General features: G+C 45.9%; 1 protein-coding gene across 1 annotated transcript; it reads right to left on the bottom strand.

Annotated features, from left to right (window-relative positions):
* Positions 1-1,555: 1,555 nt before the first annotated feature.
* Positions 1,556-5,780, bottom strand: si:ch211-119o8.6 (uncharacterized protein LOC556659 homolog). Its single transcript, XM_056241168.1, has 4 exons — positions 5,701-5,780; positions 4,807-4,995; positions 4,701-4,723; positions 1,556-3,644 (listed from the first exon to the last, which is right to left on the bottom strand). Exons 1-4 carry the CDS (start codon positions 5,701-5,703, stop codon positions 1,907-1,909), a joined length of 1,953 nt encoding a protein of 650 aa, XP_056097143.1. The 5' UTR covers positions 5,704-5,780; the 3' UTR covers positions 1,556-1,906.
* Positions 5,781-14,460: the final 8,680 nt, after the last annotated feature.

Raw genomic sequence — 14,460 nt, 5'->3', positions numbered from 1 at the left:
TGCAAGTCGTGAACCCTCTATTTCCCTCTGATTTTAGAGGTAGTTAATGTTTAGGCTTAGGACTTGTTTGTTTCTTTTACAATGATGTTCTGTAAAATCGCTGTAGCCTTATTGTGAGGGTTATCACAAATGACATCCGTTAGGTGATATGGCCTAGAGTTGTATGACTCTTTAAGGATGATACCATGTGCGCATATTTTGAAACAAATGTACATAAAGAGCCATAAGAGGAGACACAGAGCCTATAAAGATGGGCAAGTTTTGTTCTGTATTTTCACCAGCTCACATCATTTTAGACCCAACAACACAATATCTCATGGAATCCACTGAATATGCCATAGGACCAAGCATTTCTGTGGGGGCTGGCCACACAAGCTTATGCAACAACAATGAAACCACAACGTTCTGGAAACGTTCCAAGGTCAAACATGGCAGCACCATTCACTTGTTTCTCACTATTGATGAATGTTATCCACACTGTCTTTGAAAATGAGAGAATAAAGACAATTTGTTATGATACCCTAGCATGTGTCTGACGTTTGTCCCTGCAATTGTGATGTCGAAATGATTCTTGCAAGTAAACCAGCAGCTCCTCAAGGTGAGGAACTATATTTGTATTTGAAAGGGTTTGATGGCTTCACTCTAAAGGCAGATGGTTGGAAACGGGACATGAGGTAAGAAAGAAAAGGGATGACAAATGTTAGTTGCCTAGCGACTGTTGTCAGGGAGACAGAGTGTGACTCTCCCCTGACCAGACTAAGAATTTCTTACTATGTTTATTTGTTCGACTGGGAATGAAATAGCTGGAGTGGAATCTGAGTCTGCAAACATCCACATGAACAAATGGGAATACACAGACAAACACTTGATTGGTTAAAAAAAATCAATGAAAGATAGACACAAAGATAGATTGAACTCACAAGAGTGGCTTTTCTGAAAGCGTGAACACTATCATGGATATATAATTTTAGACTATATTCAGCTGTGCTGCTTTGAATTTTATATCAAGTGACCTCTTTAAAAGCACAAAAATGTACATTCAAGAGCTGGTATTATGCAGCACTGTGCTTTATAGAAACTATGCATTAAAGAAAAAGGCTAAACTCTCTTTTTTTAACCAGATACAAATAAATATATACATCAAATATCTAATTTGGTAACCTGACCCAGAGTCTAATATGTCTATGTGATTCCTCTTCACGGTGCATGGCATTATTGTACCCTTTGGGTACAAGAGCAGGTTAATGCAAAGACAGCAGCTTCAGATAAAGTGTTAGCATATTTAAATCAAAGAGCTAGTCCTCGCCTCTGGCTGATATTGCTGAAACTGTGCCATTTGCATCAAAATCCAATTTCATTTTTAGACACATGGACTGTTGTTACATTTTTAACTGCCATTACTGATTTACCAGACTCATATGGAAAAGGAACGTGGCAAACCAAACACATGAGGTGCTGTTTTAAAAGGGAACTTTTTGAGATCTTTTAGTTTTTTATAAAAATCCCATCACATCAGTACATCATTTTCTTTAATGACAGAACACAAACAAAACAAAAAGCACAAAATAACATATTTCCTCCTATCTTTTACTTTAACATTGAAGTGCCTCTATTTTTCACGATTTTATAGAAGGTTTTGCGACTTTGGGTTTTCAGCAACCTTTTAAGTACCACAATTCTGTCTCAAAGCACAGACTGCCATCTAGTGCCACTAGTACAAAGTGCCATTCAAATAAACTCAAGTGGGGTCCAAAAATGCATGGACAAAATATGATTCAATAGCAAAAGAAAATGTTAATCAAACCAATCCTGTGCATATTACCAGGCTACATCAATTTAGTAGCAACTCCTTTCACTAACATTTAATGAAATTTAGTAGAACTCAAAATGAAAATATTACATCCATCTAATTAGTCTCTGAATGTGTTCTCCGATGTTGTTTTAGTTGATCGCTCCTTGTAAATCCTTTCCCACACTCCGAGCACTGGTGAGGCCTCACTTCAGAGTGCATCTTCTCATGTCGTCTTAGAGTCTCTTTCCGTGCAAACGTCTTCCCACAATGGGAGCAAACATGCTCCATCTGTCCTGAATGCTGTAGTTGGTGAGTAACTAGCTTCCCGTCTGTGTTAAAGCTCTCCCCGCACTCAAAGCAAACATACGGCTTCTCGTCGGTGTGTGCGATCTGCCGGTGTTTTTGCAGATAGGACGTGGAACTGAAGCTCTTCTCGCATTCGTCGCAGTTGTACATTTTCTTGTTCCCCGAGTGACCCTGCATGTGCAGCTTCAGGCAACTTGCTGAACTCAGGCATTTTCCACACTCTGAGCACTTGTGGACTTTGATCCCCGCATGAACGTCTTGATGCCTTTTGAAGGTGTCTTGGCGAGTGAAGGTTTTGCCACAGGTGGTGCAGTTTAACAGGGACTTGCTGGAATGGATTATCAGGTGGCTCCTGAGAGTAGAGGTGGACTTGAAGGCCAGACCGCACTGAGAACAGCTGTATTGTCTTTCGTCGGTGTGCACCACCTTATGACTTTTGAGATTTGCACGCCTAGCGAAGCTCTGACCGCACTTCTTGCACTGGAAAGGTCTTTCTCCAGTGTGTGTGACCTGGTGGGACCTCATACTACTCCTGAAGCGAAAGCTCTTGTCACACTTCGGGCACTTGTACGATTTCTCCTCAGAATGTACGGCCATGTGTCTTGAGCGCTCTCCTGAAGAAGGGAACTTTTTCCCGCAGCATTCACAACTGTAGGGTTTTTCTCCGGTGTGAAGACGCTCATGCATTTTGAGGCTGTTGGGATGTTTGAAGGGCTTGCCGCAGTGTTTGCATTTGTAAGGGGTGTCGGAGAAATGGATCTTCATGTGCGATGTGAGGTGGCTCATCCTTTTGAAGCTGCTCTCGCAGTGTATGCAATGAAAGGGGCGGTTGTCTTGGTGAATGGTCTGATGAGTGTTGAGTTCTTGCTTCCTCAAGAAACTCTTCCCACATACTGAACAGCTGAACGGTCTGTTCCCTGCATGGATATGTAGGTGTACATCCAGTTCAACTTTATTGATGAACTTCTTGTCACATTGCGGGCATGGAAAGGGCCTCTCTCCGGTATGGGTTGCCCTGTGGACTCTCATAGCTGCCGCAGTGTTGAAAAGCTTCCCACAATGATCGCACTGGTGGGGCAGGGTGCCTAGGTGCAAACGCAGGTGAGTATTTAGCGTACTTCTTCGAGAAAAGCTTTTCCCACATTGTGAACAAGAGAATGGCTTCTCCCCCGTGTGGCTCCTCAAGTGGGACTTCAATCCACTCTCCCTGACAAACTTTTTCTTGCAATAAGGGCAGTCCAACACCTTCTCGCCGGTGTGTAGCCGCATGTGCAAGGAAAGCTCATGTTTATCGACATAACACTTTCTGCAAGTGGAGCACTGGTGTGACTTCTTCAAGGAGTGGACCTTCTCATGGGCTTTGAGGTCTGCTTTTCTTTTGAAGCTCTTGCCGCATTTTGGACAAAGGTTAGACCTTAATGATCCACAAGTAATTGTGGGTGGTGGCGGGTTAGGATTCTCTCTTGAGTCATTGGGTTCCATTAAGATGGAACTGGGTGCAGGAGCTGTGTTATGTAGTATCATGTCTGTATGTATTTCCTCATCACTAGAAGTAAATTATATATAAATCAAAGGCTTTTAAGAGAAGCAAAGGAAGTTGACTATGCAAGATATTAATGCTTATTTCAAAGCATTTATGTACTAACGAGAGATCTTTGCAATTGACCCTTCGCTAAGCCACGCCCGAAAACCGCCACTGGCCAATCGTGGCTTAGCAACCGTAACTAGGCGCGGGAGGTCTGTCAAGCTTTCGAGCGAGGGAAACATGCCGACGCGTTGTGCGTATGGATTGTGCAAATCTGATACCCGGTATTCTAAAAGTTTGGACGGTGGGGTGGCATTTTTTCTCTTCCCGAAACCTAAAAGCCAAAGGGGAGAAATCCCGGGCGTGGATCAAGCAGTGTGGAGCTGGAGACCCATTCACAACTAAATGTCGACAGGATAAAAAAAAAAAAAAAAACGCCTATTGCTTGGAAATAATGGCGGTTCTTTGTTCATAATGCATATATTTGAACGTAAAATAAGACGATTAAAGGCAAGACGGAGGCTCACTGACATACTTTAAAATATATTTCAGCATTTTGTTAATCGACGGCCTACTAACGTTACCCCTGTAACTTTACCCCTGTAACTTTACCCCAATCCGATCGCGGCTCTCCCGGTGTTAGATTGATGGATAAACTATTTGATTTGTAATTATTATATTATCTTCACATTTCACTTACTCTGCTGTGCATGAACATAGCTGTTCAATTTGTGTTTCCCATTTGAATGGTCTGCTAAGGAGGCGGCTGCTGCTTGCGCTGGGACCTAACGTTATAGGCTTTAGCTTCAATTTTGATGAAATTATTCTCTAATCGGTTGCATATTATGTCGTGGATATATCCCTCGAATGCATACTGCTGTCCCTTTTGTCTTGCTCTCTCAGGTATTTCACTTGTTCGCCAAAAATGACTAAATATCTCCTTGGGAATGTCTGACACCGGTGCATTCACACTGTAATAGACGTGGCAGCCGCGAAAGCTTGACAGGCATAGCAACAGTAACTAAGGAGGGCGGGGCTTAGCGAAGGGTCAATTTCATGAGAAGATGGGACACTCACCTGGTTTTATTGGACTGCTCCTTCTTTAAAAAAAACAAAAACAAAACAAGTTTAGAAAAGTTGTTCTTAGCTAGGATGACATATGCGGATGCATTTGACACCTTACCTTCACAAAGGCAATGTCCAAAGTTGTATGTCCATGTATACGGTTTTCTTCTATGTTTGCTGATATGTCTTTTTCAGTCGGTTCATGTTTGACCTCCATCAACATCTGGACCATGGTACTAATGTCGTCTTCTGTCTTGATGCTGGCCATTGTGCTCATTATATCTGATAGCTCCTTCTTCACTGACTGCTATAAGTGTTAGCATAGACATTTACATTTATGCATTTGGCAAACTCTTTTATCCAAAGCAACTTACACTGTATTCAAAGTATGCATTCAGATCAATCAGATCAGTGTCAGAGATGACTCATACAGTAATAAATATGCAAAACAGACATCTCCTACTTGAAAATAACCACTGGTACAGACATCCGACAGATTGATCAGCCCCAACTTCAGAGAAAAGCATAATTTGACTTCATTTATAATATGGCAGCTACTAAATCAATTGCCAATTACCAATTCCACTGGTCATTTTCAAGGGGAGGCAGGGAAACTATGAGATGTCTGTGTTGCAGAATGACTGGAAGGCTTTGAGGTCGGAAGTGGAAAATTTTATTCCCATCTCTGACTTAGTCTGGAAAGAGCTTTAACTGACTTAGTATACTTTCTACACATTTTTAATAAACGGTAGCAATCTAGTAGGTAAAAAAAAAAATACTCTTCTACTACAACTATTTATTCCATAAAATGCAAACATACTGATACAATATTTAAATCAGATGAATTTTATTTTATTAAAATAGTTTAGTTTTGTTCTCCTACTTAGCTGTTTTCATAAGACAGTCCCTAAAATCTTTTTCTGGATTAGAGCAGATCCTTTTAGCCAAAGTTATATTTCAAGATCAAAGTTAAAAGTGCAGTTTCTTTTTAGTAAAAGTGCAGCTCACTTACCATTTCACTTTCAACATCCCCCACATGGAGTGGTTTGAAGTCACTGTCTTGAGAGGATTCATCCTCTGAGGAAAAGCGAGAAATACTTAAATGATGTAGAAGAACAGAACAGTGCGTTTCCCTCAAACAAACAGGACACTCCAGGGACTTGTTGAGCTCCCAGTAGCTTTGTAGACAGTTTTTGCACAAACTGTGGCAACATCTTAGAACAACAGAGTCTTTTAAAGAAGTGCAAAGATAGCAGACAGAATCTGTGACAGAAATGGGTGAGGTGGCAGCCATATTGTCACAGTTCAATCAAGATGAACAATTCAATGATGGTAACAGATGGTCAATCATATATTTTATAAACTAGTTGTTTGGTGTAAAATGTGACACAAATGACAGCTCTGTCAGCAAACTTTTCTGATCTCACAGGAACTCACAGCTGTTCCTCTTTTCCCTACTCAGTGAGTTAAACAGATAAATAGTAATCAATCAGGAGCACTGGCTCCATCTAATGGACAGGAGGCAATTTAATGAAAGATCTCAGAGAAAGACACAAGGTGGAAGGTCAATTATGAAACTATTTTTTTATTTTTGGGCCACTGGCTGACATAAATGTTTCCTTTACTGCAGTGTGAACATCACTACAGATCATAATGATGCTTGCAGTTTCTTTCATCTGCAATCAAGCTTGAAATGCTTTGAAACTCCATTATATTGTGCCAGAATAGCAGCAGCATGTACATATTTTATTAATGTAGATTAGAACTGAGGGAAACCATTGATGTTTTTTTTCTGTAACTTCAAACATTTGATGCCACAAGTAAGTTCACACAGTATTCCTAGAAGTCATGTTAATAGAAGCGAAAAATCCCATTGTTCCAGATTAAAGATAAAGGTTACTTATTACACAGTGAGATTTAATTTCAACTTAATTTGACATGCAAAATGACGAGTTGACACATATAGTCATTTAATAGGATAGCATTAACAGGGATTTTCTTTTAAGGGAGAACCCACTTTAAGATAATCATTAATTGAATTTAAAGGTGTAGTGTGTGATTTTTAGCGACATCTAGCGGTTCGGTTGTGAGTTTGCACTAAGGGCTCAGCCCACCGCTTACCCCTCCCTTCCGAAGAAGCTACGGTGGCTAAAACGGGACAAACATATTGTCGTCTGGAGACAGCAGAGAATAGCCAGAGTAAGCCAAGAGTGTGTAACATTGTCACTGTTTCTGTACCACAGTCCATTATAAACCACATCATGGATAAAGTTTACAAGCCGTCAGGTGAGGATCAAGGGTCTTAATATATAATATAATAATAGTAATTAGGGCTGGGGGAAAAAATAGATTTTTCGATTAATCGTTTTTAAAAAGGTGGTCGATTCAAAATCGATTCTCAATGGCCACGAATCGATTTTTTCCATATTCAGGGCTTCTCAGTGCTGCGTCTTGTGTCAAGACACAAGGCAAGCGTCAAGCGCTGCAGGCGTCGATACACACTCGTGTTTAGGAGTCGGGACATGACGGAATATTCACTTGCACAATCGGGCCAGCATTGCATCGTAACTAACGTTTATCATTTTCACGTCTTTTTAAGTTTTACCAGTTTAAACATTTAAGCATTTTTAAACTATTCAGTGCTCGCGCGCTCTCAGAGATGTTTTCACTGCGTGCACATACAGTAAATCCTAAATCCGCCTCACAAACAGCTCGCCAGTAACACAAGTTCTTTTTCGTGGATTATATCGCTTTATCAGTTAAAAACATGCAAAATTATGTCAAAACTCTGGTCTTGGTGAGTAACCTCGTAAAGACAGTCGGTTATGTCTTAAATAAGCATAAAACGCGTCTGACAGACAGTATAATGAAACAGTAATGGATCCGTGCACTAGCTCTTAAAGTGAACGCAGCCATATGTGTCTGTCATTCATTTTGTTGTCAAAACAACAAAATATAGCATTAATTGTAAGGAATCAGAATTAACAGCCTATGTATTTAATTCAGTCAGGACTAAAAGACTATCCAGTGTTATTTTACATTGGATTACTTTATTCAGTTTCTGTAGTATTTCTGACCTTTTCATAAAAAGAAAACTTTTCTTTTTATGTCTCTTTATTTGTGTCTTTATTCTATTGTATTTATTTGTGCTACTTTTTTCAATTTAATTCAAATATTGAAATCAAGCTTCCATGTGTTGCATAAACTCTTAACAAAAAATTACCCCATTGTAAAAACAAACATTTAGGTGAGATCAATGTAAAAAAAAATTTTTCTTAAAAATGATAACTGATATTTATTTATCTATCTATCTTAAACATAAAATAACCTATCGTGTTTGATCAAAGGCATGCGACTGTTCTGACTTGTCCAATTTTCAGCATCAATTTGGCATCTTGCATCAAAATCCTGTCTATTCATTGTATGCATTTAGTGTATAGTGTAAATAAAAAAGGGTTTTATATACAGGTTTGTGGCTCTTAATTTCTTTGTTAACCACTTGTAAACTTATGTCCACTGTTCTTTTTTATAAATATAGGATTTGTATTACATCTATATTTATTATAGTCGAATCGAGAATCGAATCAGGAATCGAAAATCGAATCGAGAATCGAAATCGAATCGAGAATCGAAAATCGAATCGAGAATCGAAGTCGAATCGAGACCTTGCGAATCGAAATCGAATCGAATTTGAACATCTGAATCGATACCCAGCCCTAATAGTAATCAGCTGATTGTCTCACAAACGTAACCAGCACATTTCTCCCCACATAGCAAACCCATAATACAGCGAGGGAGATCGAACCACATGAAACTATGCAACTACCGGTATATATGTTTTCTAACAGGGTAGTAAAAGTTTAGCTGGCTAAATATGAGCTGTTACTGTGGCTGAGCTGGTTAAAGCGTAAAGCCTTGTTTAAACTCGACGCTTCCGCAAGATATGAGCCCAAAGGTGCGCGCGGCAAAAATGACATGATTGTAACAGCGCGCGTGCCTCCGCATCCCCTAGACACCACTTACTACACACAATAGGCTTTTTTCTCTCATTTTGAAAACTCTTCGCGATCGACTTTAAATGCTTCCAAGATCGACTTCTCGACCGCGATCGACGGGTTGGTGATTCCTGTAACATACTGTTTTACGGTCAATGACAAGAGTACTAATCAGCTGTCTCACGAACGTAAGCACATTTATCCCCACATAGCAAAGCCATAACACAGCGAGGGAGAAGAACGTCTCCGGTTACTTTCGTAACCTCGGTTCCCTGAAAGGCAGGGAACGAGACATTTACGTCGATGACGTAGTATGGGAACTCCTCCCCTTCTTCACTTCTGCTGAAATTTTATGGGCAAACGCCAGCTGGAGACAGCTGGCCAAGTGACGCAAAATATGCAAATACTGACAAGCGCTGGCAGTATAAATTGCGTACACTTCGTCAATTGCATCAGAATCACGACTGAACGCTCGAATGAACAAGCGACACGGCGTTCGACGTAAATGTCTCGTTCCCTGCCTTTCAGGGAACCGAGGTTACGAAAGTAACCGGAGACGTTCCCTTTCAAGGCGGTCACTTCGACATTTACGTCGATGACGTAGTATGGGAACTGTGTCAAATCCCGCCGTGGAGCAGTGACCCACCCACTCGAGAATGACAGAACCTACATCCAATAGCTGTGCTACTAGAAATACAAGCTTCTGATAGGGCGAAGCGAGCCAATAGCGCGCTTTCTAAACCTTGTCAAAATTTGCATATCCCAAGCAAATGATATAGAGGGAAGCCTTGCACTGAATCATTCAGGGCAGAACAACACAACATAATAGCAAGTATAATACAAGTCAGCAGCAAAGCGGCGACAGTTGCATAAGCACAACACATAAAATCCAGAATTCATGCACAACCTGAAAGCTCAACTCACCGAAAGCACTTGAGATGTGACAGAAGGTACATCCAACTTATAAAATCTGGCGAAAGTATTCTAAGAAGACCAGCCAGCAGCAAAACACAAGTCCCTTATAGACATACCTCTGGACCAGGCCCACGAAGAGGCGATCGCCCTCGTCGAATGAGCTTTAATGTTGAGGGGACAGACCACCCCCTGGCAATCATAAGCCAAAGTGATAGCGTCCACAATCCAGTGAGCGAGTCTCTGTTTTGAAACTCCACGTCCCTTGTTACAACCGCCAAAGCACACAAATAGCTGATCCGACTGGCGAAAAGCGGCTGAGCGAGTCATATACATCCGTAAAGCCCTGACTGGGCAAACAGCGTTCTGAGCGTCAGTATCAGGCGACGATTCAGAAGACGACGCAGGTAGTAAAACAACCTGCGCTTTGAACGGAGTATTGAGTGACTTCGGAACGTAACCCTGTCTTGGCCAAAGAGTGACATTACAATCTCCCGGTCCAAAACGAATGCAGTCCTCGTGAACCGAGAAAGCTTGCAGGTCCCCCACACGTTTCGCTGAAGCGAGAGCGAGAAGCAAAGCAGTTTTCAGGGAAAGCTCCTTGACCGCAATTGAAGGCAGTGGTTCAAACGGTGGAAGAGACAGAGCCCTCAACACCAGGGCTAAATCCCACGGCGGCACAGAAGGCGGCCGTGACGGACACAATCTCCTAGCTCCCCTGAGAAAACTGATCACCAACGCATGTTTACCGATCGACTGTCCTTCGATCGGGGGTTGAAACGCAGCAATTGCAGCCACATACACCTTCAGAGTGGACGGTAAACTCCCATTATCCCTCCTGTGCTGAAGGAAGCGTAGAATATCCGACACGGTGCAGTTACCCGGGTCAATACTGATATCCTGGCACCATTTAGAGAAAACTTCCCATTTCAATTTGTATAAACGCCTAGTGGATGGGGCGCGCGCCTCAGAGATAGTGCTCATTGCTCGAGAGTGCAGAGCCCCCGCAGCGGCCACACATGAAGGTTCCACAGCACGGGGTTGGGGTGCCATACCGTGCCGTTCGCCTGCGATAACAAGTCTCTCCTGAGCGGAATTTCCCACGGGGAGTCCACTAGTAATTCCATCATGTCCGCGAACCAGGGCTGATTTGGCCAGTTCGGGGCAACTAGAATCACAGACGCTTTCTCCTCCCGGATTTTGCACAACACTGTAGGCAGAATCTTCACCGGAGGAAAGGCGTAAAGCCTGGCACTCGGCCAGCGCGAAGTCAAGGCGTCGGTTGTCCGTCCCAAGGGGGAGCGAGACAGCGAGAAGAACGCCTGGCAGTGCGTGTTCTCGCTCGAGGCGAACAGATCGACCTCCGCCCTCCCGAATCGATCCCAGATCATCTGCACCGATCCCGGGTGAAGCCTCCACTCTCCTTGAGGAATCCCATTCCTCGAGAGCATATCTGCTCCGCGATTCAAAACACCGGGAATATGCGCTGCTCTCACGGATAGAAAGTGCCGGTCTGCCCACAGCAGGAGGCTCGCCGCCTGCTCGAATAGGGGTCTGGAGCGCACGCCTCCCTGGCGATTTATGTATGAGACCACCGACATGTTGTCGGTCCGAATCAGTACATGCTGACGCTCTAACTGTGACCGGAAGGCTTTGAGGGCTAAGGATACCGCCTTCAATTCCAAGCGGTTTATATGCCACTTCCGCTGGGACTCCGTCCACAAGCCTGAGGCAGTCGCGCCCATGCACACCGCTCCCCAGCCTGAGGTTGATGCATCCGTCAAGACCGCTGTGCGATGCGCCACGGTACCTATGGGGACTCCTGAACTGAATAACGCCGGGTTTTTCCACGGCACCAAAGTGCGAATGCAGCTGTGAGTGACCGTGATGCGCCTGAGGCCGGACGACCACTCCCCCTGAGGAACTCGGAGCTTCAACCAGATTTGAAGCGGGCGCATATGCAGTAGCCCCAGGTGACACACTGGGGAGGCTGCTGCCAGCAGACCTAACAGCCTCTGAAATTCCTTTAGTGGCACAGACCTGCCTGGTCTGAAGCGGTCCAGAGACAAAGCCAGAGACTGTATGCGCTCTCTCGAGAGATGGGCTCGCATCGATATTGAGTTCAAGCACACTCCCAGAAATGTTGTGGTCTGACTCGGTGCGAACACGCTTTTCTGTTCGTTCACAGGCATTCCCAGCGAGTCCAGGTGACGAAGTAGCATTTCCACATGACCGATTAGCACCTCTCGCGAGTGGGCTAGAATCAGCCAATTGTCCAGATAATTTAGGATGCGCATTCCGCTCGACCTGAGGGGAGAAAGCGCCGCGTCCACGCACTTCGAAAAGGTGCGGGGGGCAAGAGCCAATCCGAACGGTAGTACTGAGTACTGATAAGCTGTGCCCTCGAACGCAAACCTCAGAAAGCGCCTGTGGCGCGCTGATATCTGGATATGAAAGTACGCGTCCTTTAAATCCACTGAAGCGAACCAATCCCCGGGACGAACTTGTGCCAGAATTTGCTTCAGAGTTGTCATTCTGAACGCGCGCTTGTGAAGTGCTCGGTTTATGGGTCTCAGGTCCAGGATCGGACGGAGACCCCCCCCTCTCTTGGGTACCACGAAGTAGCGGCTGTAGAAACCGCTCTTCCTCTCGTTCAGGGTAACCGGTTTTATCGCTCCTTTCTCGAGCAGACTGAGAACTTCCTGTCTCAGAACGGGAACGTTTTGGGGCAAAGTTAATGACGGGATCACGCCGTTGAAGCGGGGTGGTCTGCGTCTGAACTGAAGCGAATACCCGTGTCGAATTAAGCCCAACACCCATGGTGAGATGCCCGGAATTGATTCCCACGCACCCAGAAAATGACTCAGAGTGCGTGTTCAAACTGCGGTCATAGCCGCCACCAGTGTGTTCAGACTGGAGCCGCACTCCCGCGAGGCTGATAACTCTGGCGGGAGTGCGGCTCGCGGTATGTTGAGTGTGGTGCTGGCGATCTCGTGCCCATGAGATGCCATTATAGTCGTCGAGTGTGACCCTGCACTGTCTCGTGAGAGGGCGGGTGACACAATGTGAGGTGCAAGAGGAAGAAAAAGCTCTTTTTGTGAAGGGATACATGTTTTTATTGGAGAACACACAACATTCACACATATGCGACCGTCGCTCAACAGAACATGAGGGACATAATGCATAATAACACGGCGCTTGGAGGCCGGTCCTCCTTCGCGCTCTCTCTTCCTCTTGACCGCTCCGTCAGGAAGACGGCTTTGACGCGGAGGGGGGCGCGCTGGCCTTTCCTCGGCGCGGGCTCCTTCTCTGGCCCTGGCTCTTTCTCCCGGGTCCCTGCCACTGTCTGCCCCGGGAAGCGCGAGCATCCGGCTCGGTGCGAGGCGCCGCTGCTTGTCTCGCAGAGCTCTGGGGCTGGCGAGCAGCTGATGATGAGCGTGAACGCTGCTGAGCTGGGGGCGCTCGACGCGGGATCACGTGGCTCATAGCTTTGGCGCGTTCCTGGGTCTCCGAGAAACGCTCCGTGACAGCCTCCACCGCGTTCCCGAAGAGACCGGCTGGAGTGATGGGAGCATTAAGCAAAGTCTTCCGGTCGGAATCCTTCACATCTGACAGTGTCAGCCACAGGTGTCTGTGGAGGACGACCAGAAAACCCATGGAGCGGCCGATGGCTTGCGCTGAGCGTTTGGTGGCCATCAGCGCCAGGTCCGTAGCCGAGCGGAGATCCCGGATGACGTCAGCGTCAACAGAGGCGACGCCATCCAGGGACTTAAGCAGCTTCGCCTGGAATACCTGTAAGATAGCCATGGCGTGAAGAGCTGATACTGCCTCTCCTGCCGCTCCGTAAGCCTTATCCGCCTGGTGGGCCGTGAACCTGCAGGGCTTGGACGGCAGGCTGCGGTCCGCGCCCAGTGCAGACGTCGATGGGCACAGGTGAGTAGCGACGGTCTCATCGACGGGGGGCATGCGCACATAACCGTGGGCTACAGCCTCGTCGACGTGCGCGAACAAGGACTGAGTGGCAGAGTGGGTGCGCGCCGACTGGGGCGCAGCCCACGACCTAACCACGTGTTCGTGGATGTCCGGGAAAAACGGGGTTCCCCTCTTCGACGCGGCCTGACGGCGGCTCGACTGAAAGAACCACGTGTCCAACTTGCTCTTAGCTGGCTCATCCAGCGCGTTCCATGAAAGGTCCAACTCGGCGACGGCCTTAGTAAGGACCCTAAAGAGCTCCTCCTGGAGGTCTGCAGGGCTCCCTTGCTCGGGAGGTGCGGCCTGCTCGGATCCCCAGTCCTTCTCCGACGCTGAGAGGGACATGGCGTCCTCTTCCTCGCTAGCTCCAAAGGAGATGAAATCCGCGACGTCGCGGGAGGGGGCGGAAGCTAGCGTCCGAGAAGCTGACGGCGTCAAGCTCCCTTTCCTTGGCGGCTCGCTGGCGGCAGTGGGCCCAATCCCTGCAGCTGCTCGAGCCGTTTCTCTCCTGGCCTTGAGGGCACGCACTGGCATGTCCGCACAGTGTGCGCACATGAGGTCGTCTGACAGGGCCGTCTCGGCGTGGGCCAGGCCCATGCAGGCGACACAGAACAGGTGGGTGTCGGGCGCCACAATCGGCCCCGAGCACAAGTTGCAGATGGATGCCATCGGATGCCAAAGACAGTGGGGTATCTTTAGATACACCTTCAACGATGGCGAGTAAGATTATTATTTTCCAATTCGAGTAGCACACGTCGATTTGAGCGTGAAGAAAAGGATTCTGATGCAATTGACGAAGTGTACGAAATTTATACTGCCAGCGCTTGTCAGTATTTGCATATTTTGCGTCAATTGGCCAGCTGTCTCCAGCTGGCGTTAGCCCATAAGATTTC

This window comes from Rhinichthys klamathensis, unplaced genomic scaffold (assembly GCF_029890125.1).
Source record: "Rhinichthys klamathensis goyatoka isolate OS25496 unplaced genomic scaffold, OSU_Roscu_1.1 h1tg000631l_1, whole genome shotgun sequence".
NCBI lineage: Eukaryota > Metazoa > Chordata > Actinopteri > Cypriniformes > Leuciscidae > Rhinichthys > Rhinichthys klamathensis.
Note: the sequence above shows the minus strand (reverse complement) of the source record. Positions and strands in the feature narration are given on the sequence as shown.